This window comes from Ciona robusta, chromosome 3 (assembly GCF_009617815.1).
Source record: "Ciona robusta chromosome 3, ASM961781v2".
Lineage (NCBI taxonomy): Eukaryota > Metazoa > Chordata > Ascidiacea > Phlebobranchia > Cionidae > Ciona > Ciona robusta.
This window is the reverse complement of record NC_143237.1, coordinates 96891-115270: the sequence shown is the minus strand read 5'-3', so window position 1 is coordinate 115270 and position 18380 is coordinate 96891. Positions and strand designations below refer to the sequence as shown.

At 37.4% G+C, this 18380-nt stretch overlaps 4 protein-coding genes across 6 annotated transcripts; 2 read left to right on the top strand and 2 right to left on the bottom strand.

Moving 5' to 3' along the window:
• Nucleotides 1–1088: 1088 nt before the first annotated feature.
• LOC149737330 (retinoblastoma-binding protein 5-like) lies at nt 1089–7611 on the top strand. The gene is made up of 12 exons (XM_089873917.1): nt 1089–1249; nt 1574–1772; nt 1997–2225; nt 2467–2645; nt 3088–3207; nt 5262–5415; nt 5671–5742; nt 6047–6234; nt 6363–6471; nt 6641–6679; nt 6810–6933; nt 7248–7611. Exons 1-12 carry the CDS (start codon nt 1231–1233, stop codon nt 7325–7327), a joined length of 1512 nt encoding a protein of 503 aa, XP_089730043.1. The 5' UTR covers nt 1089–1230; the 3' UTR covers nt 7328–7611.
• Nucleotides 3196–4874, bottom strand: LOC149737331 (uncharacterized). The gene is made up of 3 exons (XM_089873940.1): nt 4680–4874; nt 3849–4049; nt 3196–3656 (listed from the first exon to the last, which is right to left on the bottom strand). Exons 1-3 carry the CDS (start codon nt 4754–4756, stop codon nt 3563–3565), a joined length of 372 nt encoding a protein of 123 aa, XP_089730066.1. The 5' UTR covers nt 4757–4874; the 3' UTR covers nt 3196–3562.
• Nucleotides 7612–7769: 158 nt separating the features above from the next.
• LOC149737329 (dixin-like) lies at nt 7770–16294 on the top strand. 2 transcript variants are annotated; one of them, XM_089873922.1, is made up of 18 exons: nt 7770–8036; nt 8367–8490; nt 8733–8852; nt 9090–9228; nt 9536–9588; nt 9901–9968; nt 10351–10461; nt 10775–10930; nt 11149–11265; nt 11332–11394; nt 11677–11726; nt 11827–11996; nt 12405–12489; nt 12549–12657; nt 12747–14494; nt 14556–14614; nt 14843–14880; nt 15021–16294. In XM_089873922.1, the coding sequence occupies exons 1-15, from the start codon at nt 8025–8027 to the stop codon at nt 12822–12824; spliced, it is 1455 nt and encodes a 484-aa protein (XP_089730048.1). In that variant the 5' UTR covers nt 7770–8024; the 3' UTR covers nt 12825–14494; nt 14556–14614; nt 14843–14880; nt 15021–16294. The 2 variants fall into 2 exon arrangements, with proteins under 2 accessions (XP_089730048.1, XP_089730047.1); XM_089873921.1 differs by lacking the exon at nt 7770–8036 and having other exon boundaries at nt 8259–8490.
• Nucleotides 16295–16863: 569 nt separating this feature from the next.
• On the bottom strand, nt 16864–18360 carry LOC149737328 (uncharacterized). 2 transcript variants are annotated; one of them, XM_089873931.1, is made up of 5 exons: nt 17934–18360; nt 17678–17833; nt 17478–17614; nt 17248–17387; nt 16864–17106 (listed from the first exon to the last, which is right to left on the bottom strand). In XM_089873931.1, exons 1-5 carry the CDS (start codon nt 18089–18091, stop codon nt 17044–17046), a joined length of 654 nt encoding a protein of 217 aa, XP_089730057.1. In that variant the 5' UTR covers nt 18092–18360; the 3' UTR covers nt 16864–17043. The 2 variants fall into 2 exon arrangements, with proteins under 2 accessions (XP_089730057.1, XP_089730058.1); XM_089873932.1 differs by having other exon boundaries at nt 18005–18354.
• Nucleotides 18361–18380: the final 20 nt, after the last annotated feature.

Here is an 18380-nt window from a genome sequence, read left to right as displayed (position 1 = left end):
AAATCAAGTCAAACGAGTTTAAAGATGTTTTTTTATCCCATCTTTGTTCTTATATTTTAGGTTGGGGTAAGATGGTTCTCACCCATATCGCCCCATTTGGTTGTAAACAAATATTATTTAGCGAAATACCCAATCGTATCCTCGCGACTCTGAACGGTAGCAGGTAATTGTGAATCACGACTGGGAGATATTGCTTTTGGGTGTTTACCCCATAAAACTATATATCTCTTATTGAATACAATTCGTTAGATTTGGTTGCTGTCGGGTAAATATTTCGTAGCGCTTTAACCTTATGGAAAAACTTTCAAGCTATTTTTCGACAATGTTGAACCGGTTAATATTATTCCCGGGGGCGTATAGAAGCTAAATTTAGACACGGGAGGTATTTTTGTGTCGTAGTTTGTCACGTGGTAATATACTGTGGGGTAAGATGGGTATCGCATTTAAATGTCCCGTATTTACTTATCGTGTTTTAAGAAATAATAACTATATTTCAGAGTCATGAGGATACGGTTTTATAAATCTGTAAACATTTTTTTAAACATGAACAGCCGTCTTACCCCAACTTATTATACACCTTGTCTGTGTTGGTATCTTATGTTGGATATTAATGTTGTGTAGCAGGCAAATATCCTTGCTCTCCATGTAAGAATAAATAAGTTGCGAATATTCAATCACGTATTGGTACAGTGATTACTTATGGTGCAGTGGCGTCGTCTAGCGGCATAATTACGCAATAAATTCTGTCGTATGGTGTTGCCCCTCTCTAGCTAACTAACAAAGTTGGGGCTCGAAGTTATTAAAAAATTAACTTGTATTTTTTCTTAAAAAAATAACGTGTAAAAAAATAACTTGTAAAAAAATAACGTGTATTCAACTTAACACAAAATATTCAAATGCTCATAGAAAAGGTTTTATTTAACAAATGACAAATGCTGTAGCACCTAGCTTCGAACCCAGTATCCTCTGGTTACTACCCGAAAGGGCTAAATATTATGTTACAACATTGACGGTTTTTATGTTTAAGTACTTATGTGTACTGAAATATTGTATACTTTGAATTTTGCTGATTTTTAGTTTGGGTCCATATCGAAGTATCTTTACTATTGTTAAAACACACTTTGGTATCGTGTGGGAATATTTTGTTTTTCACAGAAACCAAAACATTGCTTGTTAAATTAAACTTAATATTGCTGCACTTGTTGTGCGAATACAGCTGACTGGGCAACAATGAATCTCGAACTACTAGGTATGTTCTTATATTTTGTTTAGTGAGGTGTAGGGCAGGTAACAAACGTATTCGTATATTTTTGACAAAAATAGCATTTATAAAATAATGACGGTTAATTGTCTATTTGTTCAATTAATCTTCTAACATATGTTTGAAATGCACATACTTTGGTTATTTGGGTATTGTGTTTGTATGTGATATATTTTGTAAGAGATGTTTTGTACGATAACTTATATTTCTTCCTTTGATTACGATAGTGAAACCTAAAAAAATAGTAAAAACGAAGACAGGAAATAAAAATTCTTAAATCACATACTGATACTATCAACGGATCTTACACAGAATCGTTTGGGCAAAACTATCCAGAAGAAGCGGATGGCACGCTTGACACCGGGTCGATGGCCGTCACATGCACTTTTAATCGACACGGCACGTTACTTGCTGTCGGTTGCAATGACGGGAGAATCGTGGTTTGGGATTTCCTGACGAGAGGAATCGCTAAAGTTTACAACGCGCACGCACATCCTGTGTGTTCGTTAAGGTGGGATTATATTACACACTGGATTGAATGCAAAATATAAAGTGCATATAATCTCTTCAATTGTGAAGAATGACCTGGTTCGAAATAAGAATAAAATAAACGGCAAATCTAAAAAAAAACAGCTTTTAATTATGGTTGTCCCATTCAAAAAATGTGCATGAATTAAACTTCCTAACCTTACATGTATGTAGTCGTACCAACTGGTTGTTCATTTATGTTTATAGTTGGTCAAGAAATGGCCGTCGATTAATCTCGGCAGCAACGGACAACCTTGTGTGTATATGGGACGTGTTATCGGGGGAATGTCTGCATACGTATCGCTTCCCGACCCCTATAATGAAGGTGCAGTTCGCACCACGTGGGGGCACGGTGGCGCTCGTGTGTCCGCTTCGTCCCGCACCTGTGTTGCTGAGGGTTGACAGTGAGCATGTGACCCTGCCAACACTGGACGAGGTAGGGACATTAAATAGTCCTAATAGATTAAACTTTGTCTAATACTTCCCCATTATAAATGGACGGTTTTGTTGTTGTATCTTTTTTGCAAATCAAAGAGAAAATATAAGTTCTTATTATAACATTCCTAATAAGTCAATATAGAAATAAAATTTAAACCTTGCATATAGATGTTAGATTATGCATACAGGACAGCCTGATCTTTATAAACCAAATTTTCTTGTTTATTTTACTTTTGTAGTTGGACAGCAACATTGTGGCCACCTTCGATAGGCGGGGGGATTATATATTTACTGGCAATGCTAAAGGTCGAGTTGCCGTGATCAAAACAAAGTCTTTAAAAGTTGTTGCGTCGTTTCGTGTGACAACTGGGACCACTAATGTCGCAATCAAACAAATCGAGTTTGCAAGAAAAGGAACGTAAGTAGCGGGGTTAGGGGGCTGTGGGTGAAAGCTGAGGTGACATTGTTAAAATACAGTTACACTCATAGTTGTCAAACATAGGGAACCTCATTGATTAATGTGGTGAATGCAATATACTTTGGCTCTGCTTGTTTGTAGACACCTAACAGCAGGGTAAAATCTGGGGTGACATTGTTGAAATACAGTTACACTCATAGTTGTCAAACATAGGGAACCTCATTGATTAATGTGGTGAATGCAATATACAGTTTGGGGTTTAAAAACAGATTTGAAATTGGTTTGGGATTTAAAAACACTGAAATTGGTGTTACACGTCACCCCAGACACCTAGCGTTACGGCTATTGTTTGAGTGTGGGGGAACCCCCATGTAATGCATGGCAACATGATGTATATTGTTACAAGGTTCACATCACCATAAATAAACCCCCTCCTTTACAGATGTTTCTTAGTCAACACAGCTGACCGAATCATCCGTGTATACGACGGTAAGGAGGTGTTTATGTGTGGCAAGAACGGTGAACCTGAGCCCATTCAAAAGTTGCAGGACTTAGTGAACAGGTTGGTGGTTGAAAGTCGGGGTGATTGCGATGAATCCGTCCGTCTTCCTCATCCGCTTCTGCAGGGAATGTTTAGTTTATTCATTATTTGGGGACATTGGTAGAGACTTGTGCTCGCCTTTTTGTTTATTGTAATGTTGTTTAATCATGCCCCCTAGAGGATGGTTTAGGGCGTCACTGCTACCATTGTCGGCGCCCTTGGCCAAGATACTTACCGGCAATTGCTCCAACCCAGTGGTCAGAAAAACAATCACCCACAAAGTTACATACGTGGTAACTTGTAAACGGGCATGAGGTGTATATGAGACAGAACACCCGTGGTATAACGACTGTTGTTTCCCCGCCATATTAAACCGCTACATGAACCTCAACGTACCAAAACGATCAGTGTTCGCTTCTATGTACATGGTGTATAAATCCTTCATGATAATTACAACTGAATTCTTATCCCTGAAAATTAAACACAAATAAATATTTATGTCAGGGGAGTATCCAGAAATTTAAAAATGGGGGTTCGAAAGTTTTTGCTTAGAAAATGGCGGCGTATAAAACGTTACATGCTCGATAAAAAACTATCCTGAGGAGCACGTAAGATTGGTTTTAAACAACAATAATATGACTTCTTTACTGTTAACCACCCACCTTTGCTGTAGAAGTGCAGCCACCGATATAATCAACAAAAACAATCCAACCCCCATCAATATCGCTCCTTTCAACCCCGGGTCTGTAGCTGCCGTATTAAACCCGATACCGATCACAACTAAACTCCCAATAACACCAAGTGCCTCCCATGATCGGGGGTTGATGCGACCACGTACGTGAAGATCGTATACTCCCCATGTTCTAGTTTTGAATGTGATTAATGATTATTCCATTTAGTTTGGGTGAGATCCTAATTAGATGACATAGGATTCAGGCCTTTAACCTATTGCCCCAACACACAATGTATGATTGAATGAAAGTAACCATTTAACTTCACCTGATGTTAAAAACCTTCAAACAAAAACCCAAATACGCGAAGTTAGAATCGAATTTTGTAACTTACCTTATTCATTTAAAATTAAATTATCTTTAAATTTTTCGATCACTATTATTTGTAAAACAGCTGGTGGCAGCAACATATATACAACACATACTCGATGTATGTTTGAATTTAATAGAAAAATATTAAATTAAAAACTTGGACTGTTAAAATATACCATGGATGATTTGATTTTAGTGCTTGATAGCAGAAGACTACGCTATTTATTTTCTTGTGTTCATAATTAAAAATAGATATTAAAATTCCTAAACTCAAATATGCAACGAATAATATGTATAAACCATGTATATACCCAGCTAGGTAGCTAATGAAAAAATAATCAGATTGTTTTTTAAGTTTATTTTACACTTTATATAATCGTTTTAATATAAATAAAAATCTTAAACTTAAATTTTTATAAACTTTAATTTAATCTTTCAATCGTCACCCACCGCTGGTCTTCTTTTTTCTTCTCCTTTTGATCAACTGTAGATAGTTTTCTACGAACCAGGATCCCCCCTGTTAACATTATTACACCTCGTGTCCAACTGAACACTTGGTTTACTAAACTCCATGTATTGATCCCCCCATGGGCATTCCTATGCAATCAACCAATGATTTCTCGTTCTTTATTTCATTAAGAAAGTCTCCTGTCACTGCAGGTTGTCTAATAAACACTGGGTCAATATATTCATCTTCATCGCATACACCTGTGTGGTCCCATGTGTGCCATATCCGCCACATGAATGACAAATCCATATAATGTTTTGTTCTACTATGTATTATATTCATTATGACTTAGTTGGTACCAGCATGTTTCTGTTGTATGTTGTACATATGTGTCACAATCACCATGTGACTTGACTTGGTCAACCAAATACAGTTTTAATGAAATTTATTAAATTAAACTAAAAACTTATTTTTAAACTATTATCATTTCCCTATAAAGAAGATTCTGCTTTGTCTTAGACATACAGCTTTCTGATGCAAATCATCATCTGCCCAATATTTCAATCTAATGTTTTTTTCCCCAGGACTCCTTGGAAGAAATGTTGTTTCTCTGGAGATGGTGAGTTCATATGTGCGGGCTCGGCTAAACAACACCAACTCTATGTCTGGGAGAAAAGTGTTGGAAACTTGGTGAAGATATTGCAGGGGGTGAGGGGAGAGCAACTGCTGGATGTTGTGGTGAGGTGCCATACATTATCAAAGTCGTTTATACTTTTTATTTTTACTTTATTTTTTATTTTAATTTATTATATTTTAAACACTTTGTAACCATTTATGAGTTACAGCGGATGTAACTTGTTTTAGTTAAATCTTTGGTGACAATGTTAAAACATATTTGTATTTGCACCAATGACATCACCAATGCTTCTCGCTTGAGCGATTATTACTTGAAGTAATAATGCATACCACCCAACTAATATATTTACCCAACAGTGGCACCCTATCCGTCCAATACTTTGTTCAATATCCAGTGGCGTGGTTTCGGTGTGGGCACAAAACCAAGTGGTGAGTTTAGTTATCATTTGCAATGTTTTGGTTTATCTTGTGTTTTTGTATCTTACAAACTAAACTTCATTATTCAAACTTCTAACCATCTTGTTGGAATATTGCTTGCTCTGTATTGGGGCAAATAGATAAAATGAGCTTGGATAAATATAAACCTCTGCCTATGTTTTAATTATAACTTCGGTCACTTCTATTAGAAGTTTCATCTCTAACGAAGTTTGAATATTAATGAGTGATATATGAAACATAACACCTGTATTACAACGACAATTTATGGAATATATTCTTTCCATCACCCACCCAGGAAAACTGGAGTGCGTTCGCCCCGGACTTCAGCGAGCTCGATGAGAACGTTGAATACGAGGAGAAAGAGACGGAGTTTGACGAGGAAGATGAAGATCGGAGCGAGGATGAGGAGGTTAAGATGACTGAGGAAGATCAAGTGGAGGTTGATGTTACTACGGTCGATCCCATACGAGCTTTCTGCAGCAGGTTGGTGGGTTTGCAGCAGTTTGAGTTTTGTATGATTTTATTTAGTTTGTTTTTTATTTTTTTAAATTTATTCAAATGTTATGTTTCATATTATTACACCCACTTCACACACCCATGTTACATCACAGTGACGAGGACGAACAAGACCCCGAATGCCTCGAGTTTCTCCCAATTTCCCCCGAGATCGACGAACCGGAGGAAAACGTCCTCCTGCCCCCTCCCGATCCGACCAACAAGGTGCTTAATATATACTTCCATGTTTCCCCAGCATGCGTAGTTGGCCATGTGTTTTGGTATGAATGTTTTCGTTCGGTAGCACACTGGTTAGCATGGCTGGGTTTGGGGCTTAAGGGATTTTAGAAATAATATATTATCTTGATATTGCTCAATATCCATTGTATTTCAGCCCACCACTTCCAATGAACCATCAACAAAGAAACAAAAGGTAGAATTGATAAATATCTTGCTAACTTCCCCATGTTTAACTTTATTTGCATTGCTGATCATATACATCAATAATCAGTGTTTACCTTTATGTTATTAAGTTGTCCCAACTTTAAACCTCCCCACTGTAGGTCCAAAACATCAAGCTCAATGGCACCCCTGGTGGCGAGGAGCATCCATTGATAACGGGGACCAAGAAACCGAAGAAGAAGAATGCGGGTGGTAGGAGTAGGGCGGGGAAGCCACCTAAAGAAGGTTGGTTTGTTAAACATATTGTATATGTTTCAGCAGCCAAGTTTCCACCTTAAAACAGCTCTGGTGTTAGATGTATTCTGCTGTCTATTGCTAAATATTCCACTCCAGATTTATTAGCACTGCTTAATTACAACATTGTTATTCTCATATTACCCAATCCTCCGCTTTCCAGTGACCAAAGATGGTGTATCAATAGTAAATAGAGGTTGTTAGTTTCGGGCCTTTATTCCAGGCCCTTAAACAAGGACCTCACTCATATAGAATAAGATGGCCACCAGTTTTAAACACTCACTTGTTACCACCTTCATTTACAGCAAAACAACGTACAAAAGTTCGGCAAAGTAGGGCAGGAGACGATGTGTTGAGTATGGGAACTACGATTGCTGGTTTATGAATGTTATAACATATATGTACAAACACCAGAGGTAGATGCATGGCACGCCGAGGTTGATGGATATTGTAGGATTACACGTGTTTATGCCACACGCAGTATAAATGAACTTTTCAGGAGTATCCGCCATTGAAACTGTTGTTAAATTCGTTAAGAATCAGAATAACATAAAGTTAATGATTAACCAACAATCGTAGCATTTCATGAAGTGAAAAATCTATTATTGTACTTTCCATTGTTGACGCTAAGCAAATATACGTGGTGGGCAAGTTTCACTGCGGGAAGAAGCGGTGGTGGTGTTATGTAGTAAGCTTGGACGTGCGTAATTACCAAGAAGGCAATCACATAAATGTGTTGACAGTTAGCTGTGACCTGCAGGCAAAGTCGCAATAGGTTGCGTCCCCTAGTTGCAATGATTCATGTCACAAGTTTCTTAGAAATCTCAACTTGCGACTATTTGGAAAATACGGGTGTTGTTTGGGAGAAAATGGTTGTTTTTGCCGAATTGACCATCAGCTTGTTGGCGTTGTTGGCAACATACGTGTTATTTACATTCGATCTGGAGGTGCGAGTTCGTTGATAATAAACTCGCGCTTTAATTAGACAGTAGGGACTCGGTGTTAGCTTTATCTGCGTTTATTGTTAACCAGCCTTCTAAAGTTCAAATTCGAGATTCCACCCCCGTTTTATAAAGTGGTCAATGGAAATACAGGTCAGTAATGTCTTTGTTAGTTTGTGTGTTGCGGAAATTAAGTTTATGCTAATATTGTTTGCAATTGGTATAACCTGCAAATTATAATAAATATTGGTGTCTAAATATTTAATAAATGTGTCGTTCAAATTAAGCTGTCTTAGTTTAAATATTAAAAATATATTTAAATTATAAAATATTTTTGTCTCTTAATTATTATTATGTTGTATATTAAAAATAACATATTTATCTTTTTATAGTTTGTATATTAAAACTATTTGCTGTGTTGCATAGATTGTTGATTATAACTAATGGTTAGCAATGAGTGTGAAAGTAAAATACATCACTCAGGAACAAGTACAAGCATACACAGCTTGGGTTAACAGCCAGTTGAAGAAGAGAGGTCAAAAGATTGTTAACCTTGGTGAAGATTTGAAAGATGGGGTGGCTTTGGTTGCGGTTGTGGAAATAGTTTGTGAGTGATTTTGTCTGCTTCCTTACTGCTGTTTGTAAATTGCTTCAACAATTACTTACAAAGTTACCGCATGAGGATAAATAAATTACATCATGAAATCATAAAACTAGCAGTATACAATGTTATTTTAAATATTGTGGTAAAGATTACTCTGTTTAAGTATTACATTGTATTGTTAAGCAATTACTGTTGTATTAATGCAATCCACGTTGTTATTTGAACCACGTTCATTCTTAATGTAGCCGGCCATGCATTGGGGGGGATTAAACCAACATGCGAGAACGAAAAGCGAGAAAATGTTTTAAAAGTTTTGCAGTTTATGAGAAATGCTGGGATTAAACTACATCATGTTTCAGTTGACGGTAGGTCTTCGAACATCTGGCTGTTTAAATAGTTATACCAGAGGTTTAGATTCTATTGACTTGGACAGCCAGAAGAGCTAACTTGTTATTAATTGTATTTTTGTAAGCTAGAATAAAAAAAAGCAATGAATTTTCTTTAATCTGTTTATTACAATTATTTCCCTTCTCTTCATTGTTTTAATTAATTTGATCTTCGCTATCGTATTCGAAAATATAAATAATCCATGTTTTCCACAGAGATAACGAGCGGTAATGTTAAAACCATCATGCAACTTATATTAGCGCTTGCTGCCCATTTTAAACCAGCCAGTATTGGTGGAAGAAAAGTTGAATCGCCTCGCCAACATAATGGAGCTTCATTGAGGATCAAACAAAGGTGGCGTAACTAGGGGGGTTGTGGGGGTTGTAGACCACCCTTTGTTTTTGTTTTGGAAGAGTTTGGTAGCTTTATATATTTATGTTATTTAGGTGTTTATTAAAATAGGTTTTTACTCTATTTTCGCATAAAACACCCATTTTACAGCTTGATGAATATAATCAGTGTACAAAACTATTGTTAGCCACCAAATACCAGACACAGATTACACTCACTTGACTTGAGGTAGATTTGGAAATCGTTAGTTTTTTCCAATTACATTAACAGCATGTAATATATAATTATGGTATGATTATTATATTGATAGATGGAGGGATAGCAGGGTGAAAGAATCTATCGGGAAACATGGCATGGAATCGTGTAAGTTTATTCTGATCTTCTTAATGTTTTATTCATAATATTTTATATGGTTGCACTTGGGTACATAGAATGTTATATCAGTTTATTTATTACATTTTATATAATGATATCTATTTGTATACGGCATGTGTATTATAAGGTGAAAGAACTTTTCTGGCCATTATTTGTTTTTAAGATCACAAACAAAACAATCTCAAGAAGGTTGCTTTATAACATATTATATGGTTGTACTTATTTTGTATAAAGTATATTTTACAACAAAATACTTGAATATATGTTGATCATGTTGTTCATCGAATGTTGATTCTGCAGCCATGCAAGCCGATGTAGAGAAAGAACTTGTCGCGATTCGTGATATAACTCAATGTCTACAGAAAGTGGTGAGTTTGGTGAAACATAATGTTTCTCTAGTTATGTGCTGGTTCCTAAACCTTTTGAAACAATGAACGAACGAACGAATGTAAATTGTTTATAATCGCATGACGACGACGTGACACGCATTATAATATGTTTATGCAGGTAGAGGTTCAACTAAAAAAAAAGTTAGAAAACCAATACAGTTAAAACTCTGAAAGGAAATTGTTCGGCGTTTTATTTTTGTTTTAACCAGAACTGGCGAATTGTATTTCTGCCACATGCGTTTTAATAGAGCTCCAAATGTTGATGACGTGTAACTGCGTATTTACTACTGGTTGGATATAACTGTTCAGTAAGTTAGGTATAATAGATATTAGATATATTACTCAATATTCCGTTAAACAGCTACTCGAAGAAATACCTGGCCAACCACTTGAGGGACATGACGCAGATGAGCAAAATGTGATCATTCAAGCGCGACTCGATCAAGCTATTGTGGATAAAGTAAACTTGGAGGTTGGTTGGGAAGATTATCTTGTTGTGAATATGGGGTAGTGGTTGGTGTGTCTGGTGTAGGAGATAGGGGTTCAAGGCTCGTCGCTGCTACCATTGTCGTCGTATGTGTCCTTGGGCAAGACACTTAACAACAACCCAGTGGTTACTAATGGGTTAAAATAATTTTTCACCGCATAACACTATACCTGCTAAACTCAACATTTGCTACCAGAACAACAATTACCCATAAAGTTGCTTAGATGTGAATGTATCGTAGTGGCGAGGTTATAACTTCAGTTTCACCACGAATAAGTCCCACCCACCCAACTTACAGGAGGAAAACCACATCGCACGACAAGAAAATCGCAAACTAACATCGGAGAAGTCGGCGCTTGAACAAAGATTCCTCCAACAAGAAGAAGAACTTTTATCGATTCGACAACAACTGTTGCAAAGCAACCTATCGAGGGATAAACTACAATCCGAGAAGGTAGGGTCGCTATTCGGTGTCAAACATAGGGAACCTTGTTGATTAATGTGGTGAATGCAATATACTTTGGCTCTGCTTGTTGGTAGACACCCAACAGCAGGGTTAAAGCTATTTTAAGTTTAAAACTGGGGTTGTAAAACATATGATTTCACCTTTGTTTCAAACGTTGGGGTGACATACAACTCCAGCCCTCCCTAACCCCCCCCCCATGGTCACAGGCTGAATTAATAGCGGAACTCACAGAAACCCGACGTATCCAAGATGAACTTCGAACAAAATGTCGCGACCACGAGCGAACCTTGGAACGAATGGAGAACGAAGCGATTCAGAACAAAGTAAGTTGGGTGGTGGCTCATGTACGTACTTGTGTGTTGGATCTTAACCTTGCATAATTGTTTTAGATAAACCACTCACGAGAAATACGAAAGTTGGACAAGGAAATTCACTTGGCACGTCAGGAATCAGTAAGTTTAATGTTTGTTGAATAAACTTCGTCCACCAACTTAATGAGGATTTATTTTACTTTAGTAAAAGAAACACTAAATGTGCTCACGTTTCAATTGATCTCATATTTTGTGTTTAATTAAATCATAAACTCACAGGGTGTTGGGTTAACAAATGTCGTTTTGTTGCCGGTTCTTTCTCTTTATTGTTATAAATGATCCTGCTATTGTATTTGTAGAAATATTAAAGTCCATTAAAAATGGTAAAGTTATTATTTGTTAATTAAATTTCTTCCTCCCCAGTATAATGGTCAAATCAACGACAGTGTGTTCCATGACAAACCATTCATCGGGTAAGTTTCCAATCAATTGTTTAATATGAAAAAAATATAGAAATATATGTTTAAAACTTACAAAAAATTAGGAATTTGTAAACAAACCCATTTTTTCTAGTTCCCCAAATGGGAAATCCCCTGGTTCCCCCTTTCTCAATAGATCGAAAGGGTCCCCATTATTAGAGAGATCCCCCACCCCCAATACTCCGGGTTCACCAATATTATCACGATCTGGTGAAAGAATATCACGAAGGTCGCCTTTATTACGGAATCATCCATCACGCAGAAGTAAGTCGACTTTTTTATGTCCGGCGTCGTGGCAAAGTGGTTAGCGCGCCTGCCTCTAACCCAGAGGTAATTGGTTCAAGGCTCGTTGCTGATACCATCGTGGGTGTTAAATAAATCATAAACAATTGATTACTGATTAGTTGGGTGGGTGGGACTTACTAAATAAACACCATATATGACGTATGGTAGTCCAAATTATCAGCTATACATAAAAAGTAATTACCCACAAAGTAACATTCTTGGTAACTAATATGCAGGCACGAGGTGTATGAAACAGAATAACAGCTGTCCTTGCCCAGCCATAAAGCAAGTTACATTCATTTAAGTTTGCTTTTTTGTTATTTGTTTGTCACAAACATTTGATTTTACATCCGTCAACAAAATATCGAACTTGTTATTTCTTTCCAGGGAAAACCATGGAGAACCACGTGACCCGCGTTCTTTACTTCACGGATAGAGACATGACGCCGTGTATGACGTCAATATCGAAACGGTGAGTGTGACATCATAATTAGTAGGCGTCCATACAACAATACATTTGTTCATACATAGAGTCGGTGATATAACGCTGGGCGAATTCAAGACGGCGATAAAGAAGGAAGGAAATTATCGGTTTATTTTCAAAGCTCTTGATCCAGAACTTGGTACAGTGAAGGAAGAGGTATGTTACGTCATCATCGTATTATTACACGTGTTATAGCGACCCCACAAACCAGCTTCACACCTACCTATCATATATTTGTCGCACAGGTGTTTCACGATGATGACGTCATCCCGGGATGGGAGGGGAAGATTGTGGCATGGGTTGAGGAGGTTTTGCGGGTGTGATGACGTAAAACATACGTCATAGTTTTTACTTCCAAGTCTTCCTGGGTGCTAAATTGTTTCAGCCACGTCACCTCAACGGATTTTAACGAATTAATGACGTCCCCATGACGTCATCACTGTGCGATCGGTGCAATTGTGTATAAAGTGCACTTATCGTTGTTGCCATAGTTCTTCAATAAAAAAAAACGTTTTAAATATAGAATGATGATTGAGAGTTGATGACACAATGTAGGGGTGGTAAAACATAGAAATCTAAATTTATATAAGGCCTAATGGGAGTTTATTTAGTCGTCACGCTTGGGCGAAATTGACGAGTGATATTTGGAAATTGTAAACAAGTGGTTCTTAAACTTGTTTGTATGCTTTAGCCTTTTAACAAAGATTCTTATTATATTTACCCCAAAGATGTCACATGGCCTTTATTTATTAAAAAGCGAAAACGACTAATTACAGCAGTTATAGTTTAATGCGAAAGATGAGCTATCTCTTTATGAAGTACTACATTTGGCTTAATATTTTTATCCCGTCAACTGTTGTGGACTTCGATTGGTAGCTTATTTAAACTCTAAATACAAGGAATTTACCCCAGTTAACTTTCGTCGCATGCTGCATCCCATCTACGAATGTAAGACACCACATGAACGCAGTTGCATGAGCAATCTTGAATGACATCACCAACTCAAGGTTGATATTCCGAGCAGCAGAATACGGGACATTCATTCATATTTAAGTTCTTAATAAACCCATTTATTGTTTAATCCCATATTCAAATCAAAATAAGTATAAACATGATTTTCAGAATAATTCTTTACATTTTATAAAATAAATATAAGATAAATATATAAGGTAAAACTTATAAGATAAATCGCGAATCGTTGTGAACTTTGACTGACGTCACAATCGGCCCGCTGTTTAGTCCTTGAAGCTGATTGGTCAGATTGCTCACGTGATCGACGCCTCGCACCAGCTGATAACGCCTTGATTGCTCCGCGCATAAAACGCCTCTTCTACAAAGCTACCACGTTTCAGTTTAGATGAAGTTGGTTCCACACCAGGTTACAAGTTGGAAGGTTTTAACAAGTTTTCTTGCAAAACTCGAGTTAAGTATTGTTTCATTATGTTAGTATTATATTATAACATATTATACAGTGTTAATACTACTATACTATTATTTCACTACAATATATGCAGTAATATGAAGTTTTGTGCCTTGCGTTTATTTATTATTTTTTATCACACTCTGATTCAGGAATCGCGACCGTTCTTTATTACGTCACTCGCGTCGTCACACACATTATCTCGTTTTACAATCGCTGCGTTATGTTACGTCACAAACCGTCACAATCGTCTAAAATTCACTCTTTTACCGCTTGCGTAAGTGTTACGTCATAAGTTTCATTACGTCATAGCGACATGGCCGAACACGCCACCGTTTTAGGCATTCGTTTCGCGATTTTGTTTCATGGGGCCCCATGCGCGTTCTGCGTCGACGCAAGGCACATTACTTGTATATTCTAATTATATTTGCGCTATGAGCGCGAAGCATGAAGATCAACAAATTGGTAAAGTATAAATCACAATTGGCATTATTACGTACATAAGCTCTTTTCTAGAAACATCGATGGTGTGACGTCACGAAGTGGTGATGACGCAAAAGAAGAACCCACTTCGTAAGTTCATTGTTTCGTCACAAACTTATTTTAAATAGAATTTTAACGCTGGAGTTTGCAGAACCTGGTATGTGACGTCACAGAGGAACAAGCGGACCATGACGCGAATAAAGAATGAAGGTATTTATGACGTAATCATATAATAGGTTCCAGAAAAACGGGACGCCATTATCACATAATACTCAAATATCCTAATCGTGTGTTTTAACAACGGTCTATGGAAGTCGTGAGGATACGGTTTTACAATTCTCGAATGTTTTTGTTTAAACAAATGGGAAGAAACGATGTCCCATCTTCCCCCACCTGGCAATATTTAAGTACTAGTTTAAAACGATTATATTGTTGCAGAAAAATCAGCGAATAAAGCTGCCGAAGAAAAGCGCAAGGTATTGTATATTATCATTGTTTATATTTAGTAACAAACGATAACTTTAGATTAAATTGAAACGTGGAATAAACTGTGTAAAGTTGCTGCCTGTGACCTAACTATTACGTATACCTGTGACGTCACTATCTATCTTTGCAGATGAAGAACAAAGACGAAGACGCCGATAAAGGATACACGGTTTGAGGTTTGGGTATTATAAGTATGAGTTGTGTGTTGTATGTGTGTCTTGTCTGCGCTGCTGTATTCTTATTCTGCTGGACCTAATGTTGCCAGCTATTTTTAGTCAGTCACTACTATAGTGCATTTTGCATGTCTATGAAATATATGCATTGAAACTATGGCGAACATCTTGCTGGATCAGATTTTGTTGTTGTACACTCTATTGGGTACTTCGTCTACAAAGGTCGAACCCTTCAGCGATTCTGTATTGTCCTGATCGCTTGGTGAGAACGCTGTGTTGGTACACAAATACTCGAGTAATATTAACACGCAGTATAATATGCGCATAAATATAATCCTAATAATTTTAACCCTAATTTTGTATTTAAACGTCATGTAGCGTGATTGGGACGATGGCCACGTCACAATTACGCTACGACGTCGATACGGTGGGTCAGAGCATTGTCCTGACCCTGCGTTCGGTGCGGTTACGCCAGTTTTGATTGAGTTACTTAACGGTCAGGTTGTTGCGTGGACGTCGCCGCCAGTGATGCTACGCTATAAATCTACCGGCACAATGATGCTACGGTTAGGTCACTGTCAATGCGGTTCGTAACAACCTGACGCAGTTTCGTAACGGTCGATGTGGTGCGTAACATCCGGACGTTGTTATATTGTGTGAAGATACGACGAGAGTATCGCGGTACCAACATGGCGACTTACCTTTTGATTGGGACATGTGGAGCTGTTGTTGGCTTCGACTCCTTGCGGTCGGACATTCAATATGGTGTACACTGCAGATGATTATCCTTCAGGATTTGAACCATATTTTATTTGTAGATGTTTCACTGATTATGTTCGCGTTAATTACTTTTTGACCGCGTCCCCCTTTTTGTATGATTGAGCTGTTGTGTTTGTTGCATGTTTGGCACATATATGTCACTGCACTCGTATAGTATTATTTTTGTCGGTGTGTTATTTGTATTCGCTGTATTATTTTTGTCTATGGGGTTTCTTTAACCTGCGTGGACAGTAACATCCCGCAAGGGTTTCTCACCAGAGTAGAAACCCACTACCATTGGCTGGGGGCTTGTCGTGCCGTAGTGGCTTTCCACCAACGCCAGCCACATAAACTATGAAGGTATTTTAATCATGTTTCTACTTTTCAGAAGCTGCTTCAATAAAAGTCATCACGTTTAGTTTTGTGTATAATTACTTCGTGTTGTTGCAAAATAAAATATCAACACAACTTATTTTCTGTTTACTTGCTCGTAGATGTAAAAATCTTACGTCATAGAAGAGTAAAAATCTTGTTACGTCATAGAAGAGTGACGTCAGATCTACATACGTCACTTGTTCATTTACTAAGTCAATCATGCGTAACCAGATTCTGCGAACGCTCGGCTGCGTGGTCGTCCCGCAATTCTTTGGTACCCACATAAGATGGAACATTATGTATTCAGGAATTAAGCCATGATATAATATAAGAATTGGCAATTTTAACGGCAGTTTCTGATACTTTCTACTGGTGTTCCCATCATATAATTGCGACGCCTATGTGATTAGACCTCGTTGATTTTAAACGCATATTCTTCATCATAGGATAAGAATACAGCAGCTGAGTTGAGAAAGTCGAGTTGTTTAATAATTTTTAACTGAATAAACCAATTCATCGTTTCTGGTTACACAATTCCATCTCTTGCATTTTAAATATTAATTAATTTGAACCAGTAACGTCACTAGTGCTTCTTACTTGAGCGTTGTCTTAAAAAACTGAGAAGCCGTTATGTTATATTTCTCTCTACATCGGTTCATATATGTTGTTTCGGTTATATTTTATTTTGCGCCGAAAACTCTACATTAGCAATACACACAACACAATATATACCGTGGAAATATATGTTTACTTTTAACATCGTCTATAATTAAATTCCAACAGTTATGAAGCAAATACACTATTATAACTGCAATACATGCGTTGCCCCACAAACTACAACTTTCTTTACTCTTCTAGTTTTGGCCCACGTTCCATGACCCAATACATCTGATGTTCGTTTCCTTTATACTGTGAATGTAGAAATATAAGGGGTGGGGTGAGATGGGACACCACAGAATCATACAACCCTACCCCACAGAAGGGCATGGAAGAGTGTTCAAACATGTTAAAAACGTTATTTAACTTAATATTTAAACTAAATTGATTTACTTTAATGTAGGTTTGAAGTGGTTTGTATGTTAGTACATTGAAACCGCATGAACCCTCCTTGATCGTTGTTGAAGTAATCATATCGTTGTAGTCAGATGTGGATCGGTAAACCGATGGATTGTATTCCAATTTCTTGTTTCCTGTGTTTTAAATTAAGTGAAAGGATGGCGTTCATTTGTTCTGCAGATTAATTTATTAAATATTACGCGCACATTGCTGTAACAACGTACCAACTTTGGTGAAACAAGATTCCCTAAAAAACATTTTCCCTCCCGGACGTAACCATTTCAAAATACGGGATAAAAGAGTTTTAGCGTCGTCGTCGTACAAATACATGAACAACCAATTGGAAAACACCAGGTCAAAGCTGCGGTTACAAGGGATATATGTATAATGGTGTTTGACGTATAACTTTCACAAAGCAATTCACCTGAGGTCAGAGAACTCAAGGTTCATGACATTGTCACATTTCAACTGCAGGTTGTTCCTGTGACAATTATCCTCCCTGTTTCGATCGAGAAACTTCTGCATGAAATCGACAGCGACAACATTCTTGGCTTTGTCGCACAAATGAGATGTAAATCGCCTGCAGTAAAAGTTGTGAATGAACGTATGTAACTTGTTTATCCTCGCATGGCAGAGCAACGGCAATCGTTATAACACAGGTGTTCTAACCATAAACGCACCCTATGCCAGCCCCAAGCTCTAAAACTTCTTTATCTTCGTAGTTTGGCAAAACTTGCAAGATTTCTTTTACCTCAGGTTCACTGACGTTTTCATTTGAATCCAGCATCATCTCACAGACGGTGGCGCCAACAGCGTGTGTTGCCCAGAATTCCTCCATAATATAAATAAATTGATAATATTGAGTTGTTTGGTCGCCTATTTTCTAAATAAATAAACCATGTAAATATATGGGCAAGTTATCGCTAGTTAAACAAAAACATCTCTTGCATTCGAATCCAATTAAAGCGTCCGTTTCAACCATAAGCACTTCGGTTTCGATGAAAATACGCTGATGTAGTTTTAGTGAAACAGGATATATATCGCTAATGATTCGAATGCTTTAATGATACGCCACTTCCTGACTTACAAGCATCAGCGTATGGCGGTGTGTACCACAGTTAACCCTT